The following is a 20,384-nucleotide window of genomic DNA, read 5'->3' on the forward strand; positions in this document are numbered from 1 at the left end:
TCCCTATTCTATTCCATATGATTCTATTCTATATGATTCTATTCTATATGATTCTATTCCATATGATTCTATTCTATATGATTTAGGGATGGACGGTTTTTCGGTTAAACCGAAAACCGGGGTTTCTAAAAATAGAAACGGTTTTTTATCAAAACCGTCTGAAACCGTTTTTTTTTTTTTTTTTTTTTTGGAAGAATAAAATAGAATAAGAATAAAACTGGAACATGTCACATGTTTGTCGTGTGTGAAAATAACAATGATACAGTCTGAATCTGCCGCGCAATGAGTGAGAGGTTTGGTCAGTTGTGAAGAATAACTGAGGATTAATATCTAATTGGGATTATATTTAAGGGTAACGAATCACTCTATGGGAAAGATAGTTGCCTTCAGTTATTGGTAGATAGGAAAGGTTTTTTACAATTACTCGCTTACATTTAATAAGATCATTTTCGCTGCTCTCTGTAAAGCGCATTGGGTCACTTTTGTGAGAAATGCGCTATAGAAATAAAATGTGATTTGATTTGAAATCAATCAATCAAACTTTATTTATGTTCTATAGCACAAATCATGCATTGAATGTAACTCCAAGTGCAGTATTTACTAAACCACAATATAATAAAACAAGAGCTATACGGATCAAGAGTGTTTGTGCACAGCGCCACTGTGTGTGAAGGCGCTACTGAAAGTGATGACAGAACGCATGTCTCAGAAGATACGCGGTCACTTAGTGACGCAAAGGTAGTTCTGTATTTATCTCTATCTGTATTAGTACATTTATTTTGAAAGCTCTATTTTGACAGCTCTACCATGGGCACTTTTATTTTGATGGGGCATTCTTTGTTGATTGACTTACGACAGTTCAGGACGAGTCAGTCTCGCGGCATGTGGTTTTTATGAAAAGCTTTAAGTATGTTCACTGCATAATTCTAAGTCTAATATTTCAGTGATTATTGAGCAGTATTCAAATATTTAAATACATTGAGCAGCAGCTGAAACTTTGAAGATGCTGTTCCAAGAGATGATCTTCCGTGCAGGCGTGCACCCTGGATCAGCGGAGCTGGTGTGTTAAGTGTTCATGTGTTTTCATGTATGGTGAATACAAAAGTCTGCCTTTCCACTTATATTTGTGAAACTAAGTAGCCTAAATGTGTTGCGACTGTGCTTACGGTGTTTTAATGGTGTTCGACATGAGTGTATTGTAGCAGTAGGGCTCAATAAATAGAAATTGGCGGTCTTTTTTTTTTTTTTTTTGCAAGTTTTTTTTTTTTTTTTTTTTTTTAATGTATTTTTCGGTTAACCGGAAAACCGCGGTTTTACTCTCTGACGGTTTTTCGGTTTCAATAATTGGAAACCGTCCATCCCTAATATGATTCTATTCTGTATGATTCTATTCCATATGATTCTATTCCATATGCAGGGCTCTACGCTAACCTTTTTCACTAGGAGCACATGTGCTCCTAAATGAAAAATGTTAGGGGCACACAAAGAAATTTAGGAGCACAGTGAAAAATGTAATTATATTATTAATTAACATTAATAACATTTTTATTAGTGATTTTGCAATTTTTGCACCAAAATCACACTTTGGCCCATGCCTACAGCCCTACTAGATGCAGAGTTGATGGCATTGTATTATGGTAACTAGCTGTGTCAAGTTCTCCTGGTTAGCAGCATGTTCATTCATTCATCCATGTCATGCCTGTCAGCTAGCAGCTAGCAGCCCAGCCAGGCTTTAGGGCTAGGTCTGTCAGCTAGCAGCCCAGCCAGGCCATGCAAAGGTCTGTCTCCATGCTGCCCACCTCCCTGCTGCTGGGTCAGGCTACATCAGTCACACACGGTGGCCAGACAACTCCACATCTAGGGGTATTAAACTACCCCACATCCAGATGACCAGTCCCCAGCCCCATGCTGCCCGGGGTGGTGACATGTGGAGGTGGCCAGCCCAGCACGGTGCCTCTGCGGCGGCTAGCTGTTAGCACACCACCATCCCCGGGGGTCCCACCTCTCTGCCACACTCAAGTACAACATGTTGCATTTTCATGCCATTAGGCAACTTGCTTCCTAGGGTTTCCTAGGATTAGAGATGCATTTGGACTTCTGGAGTACCTCCACTACTTTCAATGGGTTCTGAAGGTCTGATTGATTGATTGAGATTGTTTATTTGAGGTAAGCCCCTTGAGAAGAATCTTCTCATTTTCGAGGGGGTCCTCACATGACGATACAAACATAATCGTAACACATAACAAATAACAATACAAAGCACCTACACACACACTCACACACACAGCCCGTCATCACTCCACAACCCACCACTACAACCCAACCGCAATATATACAAGCAACAGTCAGATACATACAAAATATAATTATCCGAAGACATCAGCAAGTAATCGAAATTGGCAACAACAGAAAGCACATTTAAGGAAAATACAGATACGAACAACCTGAAAACTAGCCGGTCCAAACCCCCCACATAATTAATAGCATAAGCAGGGCTTTTTTAAATAGGAAAGTAAAGATGATTTAAAGGATTGAAAGGATGTGATGGACCTTAAAGGGGAAGGGAGATTGTTCCAGTCACTAGGGGCCTTGTAGGCAAATGAATTACGACCTAATTTTTTTCGGTATCTGGGAACACAGAAAAAGAGGTTTTGATGTTGTCTGAGTGGATAGGGAGAACTACGGGGGACCAAGTAAACTTTTAAATACATGGTATATTTAAAGTAAATACATTTATAAATAAATTGTAACCAATGGGCTTGCCTTCTGTCTTCAAGTGAAAACCAGTTGAGTGAATCATACATTAGACAGTGGTGTGTAAAATAATGACATCTGAGAACAAAACGACAGAGGGAGTTGAACAAGACATTTAGGGGACGAAGACAGGTCTCAGAGGTACCCTGGTACACAATATCAGCATAATCAATAATTGGTAAAATAAGCTGAGAAACTAATCTTTTCCTGATTTCAAAAGTAAAGCAATCAATAGAACGATATAAAGAACCAAGGCAACCATAGGCTTTTTTAACAAGATTATCAATGTGTGGCTTGAAACAGAGTTCAGGGTCAACCCAGAGACCAAGATATTTAAATAATTTAGCAATTTCTAGGGGTGAACCATCATCATAAACAATATTTAAATCTAAGAGGTGGGGACGCCGATAATGTGCACCAAACACCATACAACAGGATTTGTTCATATTCAGAACAAGGTTATTATTAAAGAACCAGTTCTGAACAGATGCAAAATCTGATTGCAAGGAGCTTTGAATTTGTGTTATATCTCTGTGAGAAGTATAGATAACCGTATCGTCTGCATAAAGATGAATATCAGAGTTAGAACAAGACTTAGGGAGATCATTAATAAATATAGAAAAGAGGAGTGGTCCCAGAGTAGAACCCTGAGGAATACCCTTGTCCACAATTAAGTAATCGGACTGAGAACCCTGTAAAGAAACATATTGACGGCGATTATGCAAATATGCATTAAACCAAAAAAGAGCCTTCTGAGAAAAACCAATGGAGTACAACTTATCAAGAAGAAGATAATGATCAATCAAATCAAAAGCTTTAGATAGATCGATGAAGATGGCACCAGTCAGTTGGTCTTTGTCACAGGATGAGAAAACATCACTAGTAAACTTGAGGAGAGCAGAAGTAGTTGAGAAGTTGGGTCTAAACCCAGATTGAAATGGTGAAAGAATATCAAATAAATTAAGGTAGTGAGACAGTTGATTGTAAATCAGTTTCTCAAAAACGTTTGCAGTGAAACAAATAATTGAAATTGGGCGATAATTATTCATGTCAGTTACATTTCCGTTCTTGAAAATAGGGGTAACACGGGCACATTTCCACATTGAGGGAATTGAGCAGGTAGAAATTGACAAATTAAATAAATCTGCAAGAGGATACATTAACACATGTGCTGCTAGTTTAACAAATTTATCTTCAATACCGTCTGGACCAGCACCACCACCTTTGAAATCAAAGATTGCATTATAAACATCCATAGGCATGATTTTATTAAAGGAGAAAGTAGTAGTAGGCCTATGTGTTGTGGGGTTTGAGGAAACTGCAAGATCCGAGTATTTAGTATTTATAACATCACCGATAGAAGTAAAATGTTGGTTAAAGGCCTGTGAAATATGTAGGGGGTCAGAAATTATATCATCGTTAATTTTTATTTGAGATATGAGGCCTTTGTTAGTTTTATTGAGAGCTCGGTTCAACTGTTTCCAAAATTGTCGAGGGTTGTTAGTCTTTCTCAAGACTTTATCACGGAAGTAACTGGATTTTGCGTTACGCGTTTTAGTTTTGCAAAAGTTCCTCAAACCTTTATACATATCCCAGTCAGCAGGATCATTTGACAAACGATGTTTGGCCCAGGCTTTATCTCTCTGTTTAAAAAGATTGAATAGTTCAGTACTGATCCAGGGTAGATGCCTGCCTTTAACCCTAAATGTCTTTAGAGGTGCATGTTTATCAATAACTATTTTAAATTCTAAACATAAGAAACTCCATGCATCCTCCGGAAAGGGTATCAATTGGAATCTATCCCAGTTAATTGCAGTTATATCGTTAATAAATGAATCAACATTCATTTTTTAATATTGCCTCAAATTAATATATTTAGGTGGGGAGGAAGGTATTCTAATTTTCCAAACACAAAATATAACACAGTGATCACTAAAACAATCAGACAAAACACCAGATGCGGTTATTCTCTCAGGATTGGTGACCAGAATCCAATCTATTAAAGATGAGGATCCATGGTGATGGTCCACACGAGTTGGCTCACTGATCAACTGAGATAAATTAACACTGGAGAATAATGTTCTCTCATCAATAGAAGACTTATCAAGCCAATTAATATTAAAGTCGCCCAGAATGATCAGTTCATTATGCTTCTTTAAGGAGTTTATTGTAGATAGGATGCAGTTAGCTGAATCTGATAGAACTGGAGGTGGTCTATAAATGGTCCCAATTGTTAAATGTTTATTGTCATGAAACATGATGTTGATGAAAAGGCTTTCAAAATGAATTTGGTCAACAGTAGGAGTGGTACACTCTGAGGTAAATTTATCAGAAACATAAGTTGCCACCCCACCTTTTAATTTCATCATTAGTAATATTATTATGCAACCAGGTTTCAGATAAAGAAATAACATGGGGTTTATAAAGAGCCACCCATGCTCTAAGTAAATAAATTTTCGGAGCAAGACTCCTAATGTTAATATGAACTATCTTTATTCCTTTTGCTGACTCAATAGCACAGAGAAAACAAATATATGTTGGTCATGAGACCGACCTGGGAAGTAGGCCTAGGGCGTAGACGTTGGGAGGGAGAGAACGAGCTGCGGAGTGAGGGACTAACAGGGGCACACACACATACACACACACACACACACACACACAGAAATAAAATAAATTAGTAACATCATCAAGATGCAACACAAAAGCAGAGCAACAGCTCGGTCTGCAAGTCAATACAAGCATGAAAAGGATCAAACAATAGCAATTTAGTGATGGAATTTACACATCAGAAAGTAGGGTCACACATTTTTACGACAGTTTTTCGACAGTACAGCGCTTTACAACAGTCTAGGTTTACGGCAAACATGCCCATGCTGCATCTGATCTCCGAAACAGCAGCAGGGAAATACAGGGGCTAACGCTACTGGCAGGCTACATCGGGTACAAAATGTAGGCTAGCTAGCCGATAACTTAACACCAAACCAAAACAGAACATATTCAAATGGACTCAATATGAAAAATGAAAGAAGAGGATATAGTGAAGATCATCATGAGTCACATAAGAGCGTCGCTGGCCAGCGTTACTCGCTAGTTGTCAGTACCCACCATCATCGATAGTCCCAACCTGGAGCTTGCGGCAGAGGGGGAAGACAGAGTGGAGTCCAATGGTGGTGATGAGAGAAACATAGCTTTCGCAGCTTCGACATCAGTGTATTCGACCTTAACACCATTCATTTCCACCCACAAAGAGCACGGATACCTGAGGGTATAAGATAACTTCAGCTCTCGAAGCTTCTTCTTGACAGGATCAAACGCGCGCCGGCTCTTCTCAAGCTGAGCGCTGTAGTCGGGGTAGATGGAGATGCGACGCCCGTTGAACCGCAGCTCTTTCTGTTCTCGAGAGAGACGGAGTATGTTGGCCTTGTCTTGAAAGTGGAGTAGCTTTATCAAGAGAGCTTTCTACTTTCTACCCTGGGTAGTTAACCCTGGTTGTAACCTTGGGTTCAAATCTGGAGTGTGTGGGACCAAATCTGTAGATGTGGTGAGCTAATGAAGCTAATGAAGCTTGAGATGAGAAAAGGGCGCTTGTCTCTTTAAGGCCCAGGAGGGAGTTAGCGATTAGCGATGTTAGCTTAGCGCCAGTTTAACAGAAGTAACTTCACTTTTAACATGACTTCCCGTGGTCGTAGCGGGCTGGCTGACGGCTTAAAATGTGGCCACACGGTTCGCGCAGATTTATTTTTAGAATAAAAAAAAATAATAAAAAAAATAAATAATCTGTACTCGCACAGTGTGCTCGTGAATTTATTTCTCTAGTCGCACAGATGTATTTTTAGTCGCAATTGCGAGTGAAATGGTCGCACTGTCGAGCCCTGATATGATTCTATTCCATATGATTCTATTCTATATGATTCTATTCTATATGATTCTATTCCATATGATGTGTGTGGGGGGGGGGGTGCGCGTATGCCACCTTGCTAGCAGGCCCCGCCCCTATGCCACGGCAATGCCAACCGGCCGCTCTTCTGTACGTGACGACCACCCTGACCTTCCTGTCCCCATAGGCCCTAGGCCCCATCCCCATAGGCCCCACCCCCATAGGCTCCACCCCTCACGCTAGCCATTTCACTACAAGCGTCTGCCACATTTCCCACCCGGTCGCTTCCTGAATGTGCAGCGCCGTGAGACCTGCGTTTGCCTAACATTAGCTTGTAAACTGCAGTTTGTATGGTCTCTGGTATAAGTATTTAGTGATCGTTAAACTGTTGTTTATTATATCGAATGGGTACTTTACAACTTCAAGTTTCGTGTTATGGAAAAAATGAGTCAGCGAGTGGTTAGCCCTAGGCTGCGTTCGTAAATTCGCTCTGGAAATCTGATCAGGTCATGGAATGCATCTTGTCCAATCAAATGACTTGGTCCCTTTATAACGTTGAGCCCAGTGTTGTAAATGTCTTTTATTAGGATAAAACCCCTTGAGATGTGCCATCTCGTTTTCGAGGGGGTCCTAACAACACTACATAATAATGTATATGAACAATACATATTACATAATAACAGGATAAACAATAAAAGACACAACCATGACAAAACACAGACAAACAGGAGACAAACAACAACACACATTGCCAATTGAAAACATTGAGAACATCACAACCATAACAACACCAAAGTGGATAACAGAACAAGGGAAGGCGGATCTACATACAACAATATACATACTACACTTTACAATAAACGTAATAGGTGTAAATGTAAGTGGTGACAACTTCAAAGGAAACACGAACAATCAGTCAAAAGGTAAGAAGACAGTGCATGCTTAAAACTAACAAAAGACGTGATGGATCTAATGTGAACTAGTCAATTATTCCAATCAGCTGGGGCTTTGAAGTTAAAGGCTCTTTTACTAACTGTTTTCGTAACGTAGGGTGTAGTGAAATGAAACTGAGAGGCCCTTACGAACGCAGCCCTAGACTGTCTCGCGTCCCCCTTTACCTCGCTTCTACCCTGCTGCGACGCTGCTTCTATAACATCAGGATCAGACGCAGGGTGAGACCTTCAAAATAACTTGCGTAGAATCTAGTTTATTTTTATTTAAAAAGTCTGACCGGAAAATGTATTAGTGTCGCCAGAGTCAGACCCACTGCATGGGAATACGACACGTGCGGATGAGAGACATGTAAAAAAAAAAACGTGCACACTTATTGCTCGCGTAACATTGGTTAAGCTGCTGCCAAACCCCCCCCGATATTTTGCCAAGTGAAACGATAAGACAAAGAGGAGATAATCGCCAGATCAATATTTTGTCCCCCCCCCTGTGTGTGTGTGTGTGTGTGTGTGTGGCCCACCTGTGAGAAGTGTTTGTGTGTGTCATATCTCAGTATGTAGGCTATGCAAATAAGCTTGAACCTTGACACTTTTGAGTGTAGTGTGTGAGTTTATTCTGTTATTTATGCTATATATCTAGTATTGTGTTGAGAAGCAATGGAAATGAATCAAGAAATTGATAGAGTTGGCTAACTTACAAGTTCTATATGCAACAGAACAGATCACCCAGCATTGCTAATGAAAAGAATCAACGAATGTAATCGAACAAATCAACAAATCTAATACCAATACTTGCTCAATAGGTCTTAAATTATCTTTAAAAAAGTCACCTTTTTGGACCTTGACCAGTTTGCACCCCTGCATGCTAATTCCCTGCACAGTTGAGGAGGGGGGCGGGCGGCTATCCCCTCCGTAAAAGTGTCGATTTGACGTCCCCCCGTGCAGCAGATGGCCCCCTCGGTAAAACGCCTAACAATCACCCCGGTGATATCCGTTAATGACTTAATTAATTCTACCATCGCCCCCCCCCCCCCCCGGTACATATCTCTGTCTCTATCTCCCACGGCTGCTCTTGTTTTATTTATTTATTGGACCTCGGAGGCCCTGGGTCGCTAGCTCTGCTGCTGCTGTGGTATCCTGAGCCCCCCAGCCCTGACGCCCCCCCACCCCACCCCCCCCACCCCCCTTAGAGTTCACTACGGCCTAATGAAGGCCCATGATGACTTCAGGGGCCGGGGAGACAGGGCCTTGGTCCCTAGGGGGTGGGAGACAAGCGCTTCTGCCCCCCCCCCCCCGGTCTCTAAGCACGCTTCAGCCCCCCCTCTTCCAAGCGGCAGAAGGCGAACGGAGGGATGCAGGGATGGATGGAGGGACGGAGGGAGAGATGAATGTAGGGGAGGGGTGGGGTGGGGTGGGGGGCTTGGTGGCGTGTTCACCCCGTACTGCTAGCGCCAAGTGACGGTATTCAGAACGCGCTGGGGGGGGGGGGGGGCGGGGGGGCCTGGTGATGCTGAGGAGCGTGGGGACGCCACCATGGCGATGTCCCTCGTCACCCGGTGGCTTTGGCGGCTTGACGCAGCTGTGACATCAGTGGCCGCCCTTTGACCTCCGACCCCCCCCGCGCCGCCCAGAGGACACGGCGGATTTAGGGGTCACATGACGTCTCTGACTTGGCCGCGGGGTTTTCAGAACGATTTTATTGGACTGAAGGAAACCCCTGAAACACTCTCTGTGTGTTCAGGTGTGTCCACATTTGTGGGTGTGTGGGTGTGTGGGTGTGGTGACACTGTCAACTGCTGCTGATGGCTTATGTCTTACCCACGCTACACTCTCTCACTCTCTCTCACTCTATCAATCTCTCACTCACTCACTCTCTCACTTTCACTCACTCACTCTATCAACTAGGGGTGTAACGGATCACCTAACTCACGGATCGGACCGGGTCACGGTTTTTGAGTCACGGATCGGATCATTTTTCGGATCACCACAAAACATTTTTGTTTTTATAAAAACTGCTTTTTCCTTGAATTCTGTAAAAACACCAATTTTACTATGTGACAAAAACCAACAACATTCAAGATGTCAAAACTGGTAATATATATATATATATATATATATATATATATTAGGGGTGCAACGGTTCTCGTTTTTTTTACGGACGGTACGGTTTGCGTTCCACGGCTCAATTCACTAGTGAACCGTGACGGTTTTCGGTTTATGCTGCGATTTGGCTGCGTTCGTAAATTAGCTCTGAGAGCGCCGCAACAGTTTGAGGAAGCCCCGGATTCCTACAAGTCTGCGGTGTGGGGTCATTTCGCTTTTCCCGTTGAATACGACAATAAGGGGGGGGGAAACAGTGGACAGAAATATTACTGTCTGCAAGCTCTGCTTAAAGCGTGTGCCATATGCAAATGGTTGCACCTCTAACATGAACCAGCATATTCGCCGCTACCAGAGGCGCCCCGTCCATAGAGGCAACCAAGGCAATTGCTTGGGGCCACCAAACAAAAAGGGCCTCCAAATTTTTTTCACAAATTTTTTTTTTTCCACATTTTTTTTTCCACATTTTTTTTTTTCCAGATGGGAGTGTTACATTAGTTTTCTTAAGATGGGATAATAAATACATCTGTTCAATGGGCATTTGCCAAAGTAGCCTACTGTTAATCAGTATTTATCCTGTATAGAATAGAATAGAATAGACTTTATTGTCGTTGTACAGTTGCCTATACAATGAAATTGTAGTGGCTCTTCCGAAGGTGCAAAAAAACAGAAAACATATTCACAAACATATACACATATAAGATAAACATTTATGAACATGTCTTATGTCTACTGTTCAGTGTCTACTGTATGGTGTATATGAAGATGTTATGACGTTTTATCATGAAAATAATGAACAGCAAGCTAGATCCAAAACTAGGGCCGGTGGAGGAGGGCAATTGTCACATTGGACATTTATTGAATAGAACAGTCAAACTTGGCGACGTACAAAAATAATCCATAAGCGATCAAAACCAGAAAAATAACAAACAATGCGTATAGAATATGCGTATAATGCGGTCAACAAAAATACATCGCTCCCCTCTCTCTCCACTACCACCATGCAAGGTGCGCAGGTGCTTAAATTACCTTGCAATATCACCCCCCATAACCATATGACTTCTCAATACGGTGATCTAGGCAATAAACAAACAATCAAAGTAAACTCACAATAAACCCATTAGCCTGTTATACTAAATACCCCCTAAATCATATTCATACCTCCTACAACACCTCAGGCCTTTGGGTCGGGTGGTTCATGGAGGCAGACTGAAAGGACACACATTCATTGCCTATTTCATAAATGTTCTCCATATAACGACGTCGATCATTGATCGGCAACGACACTATATAATTGTTTGCCTGACTGGCAATCGGATTTGGGCAGTCTGGGGATTTACACGGCAAATCAAATGAAGAACTACAAATCCCTGATGACAGGGAGATGACGTATGACTGCTCTGATGAATCAACCCCTATTTCATTATTTTCTCTATATAGCGACGTCGATCATTGATCGGCAACGACACTATAATATAGTTTGCCTAACTGGCCATCGGATTTGGGCTCCTAATATCTAAAAAGCACTACGGTTTTCTTATTTTATCGGATTAAAGTAGCGAAGACCAGAAATTCCCATTGACCGCCAGTCAAACTTCTCCCCTTCTATCACCCAAAAAGGGGCGTGATCATTCTGATGACAGGGAGATGACGCGCAATTGCTCTGATGAATTGTAGTTTATTGATAGCTGGCTAGTCTCGCGGTGCCAGCCGTTTCCACTTCCGCTTTGCTCTCGCTCCAAACGTCTGGAGACCTTTATCCATAGAACGGATTCTATGTGCCGCCCGGAGCGAGCGGCAAATCTAGGACACTGATAGGCCGGACCGATGGGAAGCACCGCCCCCCCGTCCTTCTCATTGGTTCAGCGGGGCAGTTTTTTTTTTAAAGTTACCGTAACTATTCATTTGTTACGTATTTATTTGACATCTGGGTACAAAATATAAATAGTTAATACATCATGTAGCCTATATTAAAGCCTTTAAAAATGATTCATGATAAGATCCATCATTTACATGCATTTACATGCATCATTTACATGCTCCATGTTGCATGTAATTTGTATGCTACTTGTGGTCCAGTATGTCGCAATGTGTACTAGGTGTGCTACTGTACCTGTGGTCATGTACTGTTTTTACTGTTTTTATGTAATGTGCTTTGCATGTTTTTATGTGCTTTTATTATGTCAAATGTAATTGTTGTATTGTGGCTGTCTTGGCCAGGGCTCCTTTGTAAAAGAGACGCTAGTCTTTCAGACTGTTTTTTTTACTTACACACACACGAGCGCGCGCATATGCGCGAACTTCGTAAAACCGTATTATATTTTAGTGTCAGGGAAATAAATACATTTAAAAGTCCACATCGTCACCCGCCTAAGACCCTTACCAGGGGCCTCCATAATGTTGTTTGCTTAGAGCCCCCAAAAGTCTAGGGGCTCCACTGGCCGCTACCACTCAACGATAACACTGACTGGGAGCAGGAAAGCCAGTCAGGCAGCGTCAGTGAGCAGACAGCAGTCTCTCTCTGATGCGTTCGGACAGACGTACACTACCACTTCAGAGAAACACAAAAAAATAACCAATGCAGTGGGGATGTTCATTGCAAAGGATTTGCAGCCCTTTTCGGTGGTTGGAGATTTGGGTTTTCGAAATCTGATAAAAACTCTCGAGCCCCGTTACAGTGTCCCCTCCCGTACATCATTCAGCACCAAAATAATCCCCGGTATTTACCAAACAACGCGCAGAGGCATTGAAGACGATTTGGCAAAAACACAGAGCTTTGCACTGACTACGGAGGGTTGGACCTCCCGGGCAACGGAGAGTTACCTCACTGTCACGGTCCACTACATGTCACCGGATTGGGAGATGAAGAGCGCAGTACTGCAAACTCGTCCACTATACGAAAGCCATACCAGCGCGCACCTGGCAGAGGAACTAACAAATGCAGTGACTGAGTGGAAGTTGGAGAGGCCAAACATAACAATTCCCGTAACAACAGACAACGCAGCAAATATCGTAAATGCGATCCATGAAGCTGGTGGACTGGGGCCACAGATCGGCTGCTTTGCGCACGTCGTAAATCTCGCCGCCAAGAAGGCAGTGGCAATAACCCCGGTGTCCCGCCTCCTGGGTAAGATCAGACATGCAGTCACTTTCTTCCACAAAAGCACCACAGCCCACCATATTCTGACAATATGTTAGATATGTTAGACTTACCAAAACACAAATTAATCCACGATGTCGCAACTCGTTGGAATACAACACATGACATGTTGGAACGCTATGTGGAAAGTGTTACTTTTGTAGTGTGAATTTGTTTTCCTCCTGTTTGTATACGGGCTACCAGCTGTCAAGGCTAAAGTGCACTTTTACTTTCGAAAGTGTTTATTTATTTTTGGACATTTGAAAGTGTTTTTTGTTTATATACAATTATATATACATTATATACATAACATATACACGTGTATGTTAAAGTTCCATATTATGTATAAGCAAAATAAAGTAAAGTAACAGTTTGTAAATAAATAGTAGCATTTGTTTCTGAACCGAACCGTACCGAAAACCGTGACCCAAAATACCGAACCGTACCGAACCGTGGGCCAACTGAACCGTTGCACCCCTAATATATATACATACATATCTATCTATACATATATATAATATATATAACATATTCTACACTCAAACATTACATAATTATACTGAAATACACTCAATTTAAATGATAGGAGAGAGGGAGGAGGCGCCTGGTTGCAGCAGTGAGTCACTGGGCTCTTTAAAGCAGATGAATAAACATGTTTTATGCCACTTTTAACTAAATAATAAAGTGAACCCTTATTTTGAACATGGTATGAAAAAAATGCCTACATTATCAGAAGTTGTCGAGCTACCTTTTTCGTGCCTCCCGTCATAGTTGACAGAGAAGCCAAAGTGCTCCCATACATGGGATTTAAATGACGAGGGAGCCATTTCGAGGTCTTCTCCGCCGAACAACGTAACTATAGCTCGCCATGATACACCTGGGCCGCGTTCGTAAATTTGCTTTGAGAGCGCCGGAGCGCACACTGGGTCCGACGTCATAAAGCGACCAAGTAATTTGATTGGACAAGAGGCGTTCCTTGAACGCTGATCAGATTCCAGAGCGGATTTACGAACGCAGCCTTGTTGTTGTGGATTCCCAGCTCCACGTGTAGTGAGCAAACAACGGATTCTTTTTCTTTCGCATTATCAACCTATCATTGCGCTTTAGCGTCAAACAAAGCACGCAACTGTCGCGTCTATCTTTTCATGGCAACTCTACATTGTGATTTACAAGGGATATTAAGTAATATTATTACTTGTTAACATTTTGCAATTGATCCGCGGTACACATGCGTTCCGAACCGTGGAGGGCGATCCGAACGGATCACGGAATTTCCGTGATCCGTTACACCCCTACTATCAACCTCTCTCACTCTCTCTCAACCACTCTCACTCTCTCATTCTATCAATCTCTCCCTCCCTCCCTCACTCACTCTCTCACTTTCACTCACTCACTCTATCAACCACTCTCACTCACTTACTCACTCTCTCTCACCCTCTCTCACTCTCTCTCACTCTATCAATCGCTCCCTCCCTCACTCACTTTCACTCACTCTCTCACTTTCACTCACTCTATCAACCACTCTCACTCACTCACTTTCACTCACTCACTTTATCAACCACTCTCACTCACTTATTCACCCTCTTCCCTACACACACACCCCCACTCCCACCCCCCTCCTCACCTCAATCTATCTGCACAGAGCGAGAGGACAGGACCGACCATTTTCACTGCCTCTAGAAAGAAAGAAGCAATTGACAGTGCAGGCCCATAAGAAAAAGGGGGGGGGGGGGAAGAAGGGGGGGAAAAAAGGAAGAGCTCTCCCGAAAAGAAAAGAGAGAAAGAGAAGAAAGGCGATTGAGTAATAATGGCCTTTGGAGAGAGCATATGCCACCCCAGTCCAGGATTAAAGACCCCTTTGTTATGTCAGGAGGCCCGACCATCCATCTCTCTCTCGCTCCCAGCCTCCTGAGAGACCCAGAGGCTGCTGGATGCTACCCAGGGCTGCCCCCTCGAGGTGGCCAGAGCCACTCCTCCTCCTCCTTCTTCTCCTCCTCCTTCTTCTCCTCCTTCTTCTCCTCCTCCCTCTTCTCCTCCTCCTTCTTCTCCTCCTCCTCCTCCTCCTCCTTCTTCTCCTCCTCCTCCTCCTTCTTCTCCTCCTGGTCCTCCTCCTCCTTCTCCTCCTGGTCCTCCTCCTCCTTCTTCTCCTCTTGGTCATCCTCCTCCTCCTCCTTCTTCTCCTCCTTCTCCTCCTCCTCCTCCTTCTTCTCCTCCTGGTCCTCCTTCTTCTCCTCCTGGTCATCCTCCTCCTTCTCCTCCTCCTCCTTTTCCTCATTTTTCTCCTCCTCCTCCTCCTCCTTCTTCTCCTCCTGGTCCTCCTCCTCCTTCTTCTCCTCCTTCTCCTCCTCCTCCTCCTCCTCCTTCTTCTCCTCCTGGTCATCCTCCTCCTCCTTCTTCTCCTCCTCCTCCTCCTTCTTCTTCTTCTCCTCCTCCTCCTCCTCCTCCTTCTTCTCCTCCTGGTCCTCCTCCTCCTTCTTCTCCTCCTGGTCCTCCTCCTCCTGGTCCTCCTCCTTCTTCTCCTTCTCCTCCTTCTTCTCCTTCTGGTCCTCCTCCTCCTCCTGGTCCTCCTCCTTCTCCTTCTTCTCCTCCTGGTCCTCCTCCTTCTCCTCCTGGTCCTTCTTCTCCTCCTGGTCCTCCTCCTCCTCCTTCTCCTCCTGGTCTGAGACCGTTTACGTTGTCACCATCCTTCTCTCCTGTCATCCTGGTTTCTCCTCCATCCCTCCATCATCCCCCCCCCCCAGTCCCTTTATCACCATGATAAACACCATGCCTTTACCCATCCTACCATCTCATACACACACACACACACACACACACACACACACAGAAGCCGCGTTCACGCATAGCTGTTCAAACACAAGCCATACACGCTTGCATACTCCCCTGTGTGTGTGTGTGTGTGGGTGTGTGGGGCGGTTGGGGGGGGTCTCCAGTCCCAGGGGAGGGCTTGATCAACGGGGCCAGTCAGAGTCCCACGCTCCCTGGAAGAGGTTGTGTTCCCCTCAGGACTCATCAAATGTGCAGGGGTGATCACACACACACACACACACACACATGCACGCACACACACACATGCTGCAGGAGTGAGGGGAGAGGGGGTGTTTAACCAGCTTCGATGAGTCCCCCACCGCACGCACGCACGCACACACACACACACACACACACACACACACACACACACACACACACACACACACACACACACACACACAGAGCCCTGCTGTCGTAGCTGGGGCTCCCAGAGGGCCATTCCTGGTGTAACAGAGTGTTGGGGTCTGGGTCCACAGAGACACTAGAGACGCAGGTTCAGTTGGCCCACGGTTCGGTATAAACCTCGGGTTTCGGTCCGTGTTTTGTACGTAAGGAGTAAAACAAATGCTACTATTTATTTACAAGCTGTTACTTTAATTTATTTTGCTTATACTTATGGAACTTTAACATTCAGACATATTCCAGAATATGACTGGTATATTATAATATAAAGTATAATAAATATATATAAACCAAAATAAATAAATAATAATTTTAAATAAATAAACATTTTCAAAGGTAAATGTGCCTCTTAAGGGCTCTGCACACAGCGTGCGATTTCTGTTGCGCGTCAACATTCCATTTTGAAGTTTGAATGGAAGTCTATGAGAGATTCCATTCATTTTGAATGGGACAAAGCACACGGCGTGCGAGTTTTGTCGCACTGTCAAATTTGTGCTTTTTCCCATTCAAAATGAATGGAATTGAATTTTCGCCGTGCGATTAAAATCGGGGCCGTGTGTGTTGAAATGCGATGTTCTCATAGACTTCCATTCAAACTACAAAATGGAATGTTGACGCGCAACAGAAATCGCACGCTGTGTGCAGAGCCCTTTAGGCTTGACTACTTATATAGGAGAGGAAGAATTCAAAGTAAAAGTGCACTTTGGGCTTGACAGGTAGACCATGTGTGCATTATGCGCATATCGACATGCGTGTGATATACTCACACTGTTTTTGTTCCCTCAGCGTTGTGTTCAATGCCAAAACCGAAATGACTCCACAACACAGATTTGTAGCAATCCGGGGCTTCCTCAAACTGTCGCCATGTTCTCAACTCCACCCCCCATGAACAAACATTTAAACAAGTTACAGAAGCAACTGCGTTCCAGACAATCTCCACCTCCGACTTTCGGAGCTAGCCGACTCACTGGAACTAGAACCGCCTGTTCCCGGGAAATGGACTACAACTCCCACAATCCTCCAGTTCCCAGTCACCGACCTCATGGAGACGACAGACATCGTCATCATCATCTTCATCACCTTCATCTCCTGTGTTTCTCTCTGTCTCCCCTGCAGCCGCCCCGGTGCTCCAGCAGCTGAGGAGGACCTTCAAGTACTTCCAGGACTACAGACAGGTGGGTGTGGACATCTGTGTCTATGTCAGCCATTCCCAACCTATGGGCTACGGCCCTCTGGTGGGCCGCGAGGGTACTGCAAGTGGGCCGCCAAATCATTGGCAAAAACGTTATCATTTAAAAAATGAATTCATGGTACTGTTCAAAACCTTCAAAAATGCATCATCAGTGAGATACCGATAGACAGGAACTCTATCCTGTGTTTCTATCTCCACACTTCGCTCCGCACTGTGCCAGACCTGGAATTGTTTTCTTTTTTTTGCGTGTGTGCGCGACGCGAGAGAGTTTTTGCAGGGTGAGATGTCTGCAGATGAAAGTAATCAAGTTGAAACGTTAGCAAATATAATTGCAGAGTGTTCTGACAGAGAAAGTTGCTTCAAATTGGTCGTTGTTATTATTGTGACTAGAAAGTGTCTGATTATAGTTCCATGGTGTGAATAGTGTCAAAGAACTAGCAAGCTAGCTAGCTAGCTAGCTCAGAGGTGATTAGATGAGCTAGTCTGCTGCACACATGCCAGCTAAAGAGCTAACTGGATGCACTTTATTATTTTACTTAAAGTAGATATACAATATTTCTTATTCTGCTAGAATTGGGCTTTATGGTAATACCATAATGGTATATTTACCGTACATGGACAGTGGATTGAAGCATTGGAACAAACCCTCACTCATTGGAAATGTCTGTTTTTTATAGATGGACATAAACATTTTCATGTCAAAATGACATAATATGACTGCATTGCCCACAGCAACCCAATATTCATTTAGAATGATGTTATGAGTTGATATGGATCAATGTATACCTCTTATTAAATTATAAATACTCTGGTTGTCATGTTTGCCTTTTGGTTGACAGCAAAAGAGGGAGAGAGGAGGATAGAGAGGGAGAGAAGGAGAGAGAGCAGGATGGTGTCGGCACACCAGAGAGAGAGAGGGAGAGCAAGAACCAGGTGAGAAAGTGGACAGGTAGTCAAGACCACATAAGTAGCCTTGAGAACCGATGGTTCTCGAGCCTAATGGCCCATACGGCAGGAGCCTATCTCCTGTTTCCATAGCGTGAGGTGGCTTGATGTACAAGTACACCCCCTGGACATGACGCTGGGTCTTACCCCCAATCCAACCCTTAACACTGAGTTATTTAGCCTTGTGATTTTTTGGACAGGCACAGAAGACGAACTGTTACCGCTGTGCGTAACGGCCTCCTGGCCGTTCCTACAAAGGCGATTCAATCTGATCCAGTTTTAAATCAGATCCGGGCGCTAATTTCAGTTTACGTTCGGTTCCATCAATGTGGCTCAAATCATTTGCTGCTTGGTTGCTATGCAACCAATCCTTCACAACAAACCTGGTAGCGAGCAGGTTTACAGGCTGGTTTAGGTAATACGTGTGTCAAAAATGTCTCACAGGCGGAACCTACATCCCGAACGACAGTTTTGTCAAGTGTCTTTTAGGAAATATTAGTTCCCACTTTTTACGAGATAGATAGATAGATACAGTACAGGCCAAAAGTTTGGACACACCTTCTCATTCAATGTGTTTCCTTTATTTTCATGACTATTTACATTGTAGATTCTCACTGAAGGCATCAAAACTATGAATGAACACATGTGGAATGATGTACTTAACAAAAAAGTGTGAAATAATATGTCTTAACATATTATTAACACAGATTATATTAAATATTGTTATTATATATTTTATTAACAACAAAAAAGCAAAGGGTGGCTACTTTGAGGAATCTAAAATATAAGACATATTTAGAGTTATTTCACACTTTATTGTTAAATACATAATTCCTATGTGTTCATTCATAGTTTTGATGCCTTCAGTGAGAATCTACAATGTACCAAATAGTCATGAAAATAAAGGAAACGCATTGAATGAGAAGGTGTGTCCAAACTTTTGGCCTGTACTGTAGATAGATAGTTTGATTGTGTGATAGATAGATAATTAAATATTTTGAAAGTGTGATAGATTGATAGATAGATAACTTGATATTTTGAAAGTGTGATAGAAAGAAAAAAAAGTGTAAAATAAATAAATAGGTATGTCTATCAACTTGCATTGACATTATCACAGTGGTGTGTTTGGCACAGGGATTAAGACAGCCAGCTAGAGGTCCGGTTCAGGTTGCCGGTTCAATACTTTTTTTTTCTTCTTTTTTTTTTCTACATTTAATCGAAGTCTTCATGCAAATCGATTTACAATATATATATATATCTGTCTAAGTGAATCATCCATCCATCAGTAATCATAAGAAAAACGAATCTATGCCAAATCCAGGGTCCAGTTAGAAGAACATAATTTACTAGTCAGAAAGGCTTCAAACACCATTTTAATCGTGTCAGTTCTTGTAAATTGGTGGCCTACACCATCATTTTATAGCCTACATACTTTTTTAGATTAGATTTTAGATTAGATTCAGACAACGAAATGCAGTAAAAAGTGTGTCACAAGAGGGATTTGAACCACGTCTTACAATTACGATTTGATACCATGGCAGCGGTTAATAACACTATGCCATCTTGATGATATGGCTGTATGTAGCCTGCTGCTGATATCACCACAGTAGTAAATAGGGATGCACCGAAATGACAATTCTTGGCCGAGGCCGAAGCCGAATTTAAGGAAACACTTGGCCGAATACCGAATACCGAATGTGTATCGGCAGTTTTTAATTTTATCATTGCATAAACTAAATACATTTTGCTTTTTATTCATGCTTCTCTAAGAAAGAAATTGAGATTTAAAAAAAATAACTTTTATTGAACATTCCAGCAGACATCAGTCTATACCAACAAAGCACAATAAATAAAATAAATCAGTCAAATTAAATGTTTTTGTTTTCCCTGAATAGCTGCTGAAAGAAAATCTTTGTAGGCCTACAACAAAAAAGTGCATTGGGATAAAAGTGCTTTGAGCCTACTTTTTACTAGGCTACTTCTTTTCGTAAAAGACCATATTTAACATTTTAACAAAATGTTTTAAACATTAGAAAACAAACAAACAACATTATGCCTATACTTGACTGACTGCTCAAATTAAATCTGTCTGTATAACGTATGTATATAACTTATGTATGTGTAGCTTGTCAGCTATGGCATGTCAGTTACACAATATATAACAAAAATGTGCATAGGGATAAATAAAACAAATGAATAACTGGCTGCCCTTTA

At 42.6% G+C, this 20,384-nt stretch overlaps 1 protein-coding gene across 1 annotated transcript in view; it reads left to right on the forward strand.

Annotated features, from left to right (window-relative positions):
- The window catches only part of timm50 (translocase of inner mitochondrial membrane 50 homolog), a gene marked incomplete at its 5' end in the record, with an annotated part of 68,474 nt that overhangs the window by 15,615 nt on the left and 32,475 nt on the right, over positions 1–20,384 (forward strand). The window contains one exon of the mRNA XM_080530601.1: positions 17,150–17,208. Coding sequence (XP_080386727.1) covers positions 17,150–17,208 — 59 coding nt within the window. The remainder of the gene's footprint in view (positions 1–17,149; positions 17,209–20,384) is intronic.

The sequence above is a fragment of the Nansenia antarctica genome (assembly GCF_963989245.1).
Source record: "Nansenia antarctica genome assembly, chromosome: 5".
NCBI classification, from domain to species: domain Eukaryota; kingdom Metazoa; phylum Chordata; class Actinopteri; order Argentiniformes; family Microstomatidae; genus Nansenia; species Nansenia antarctica.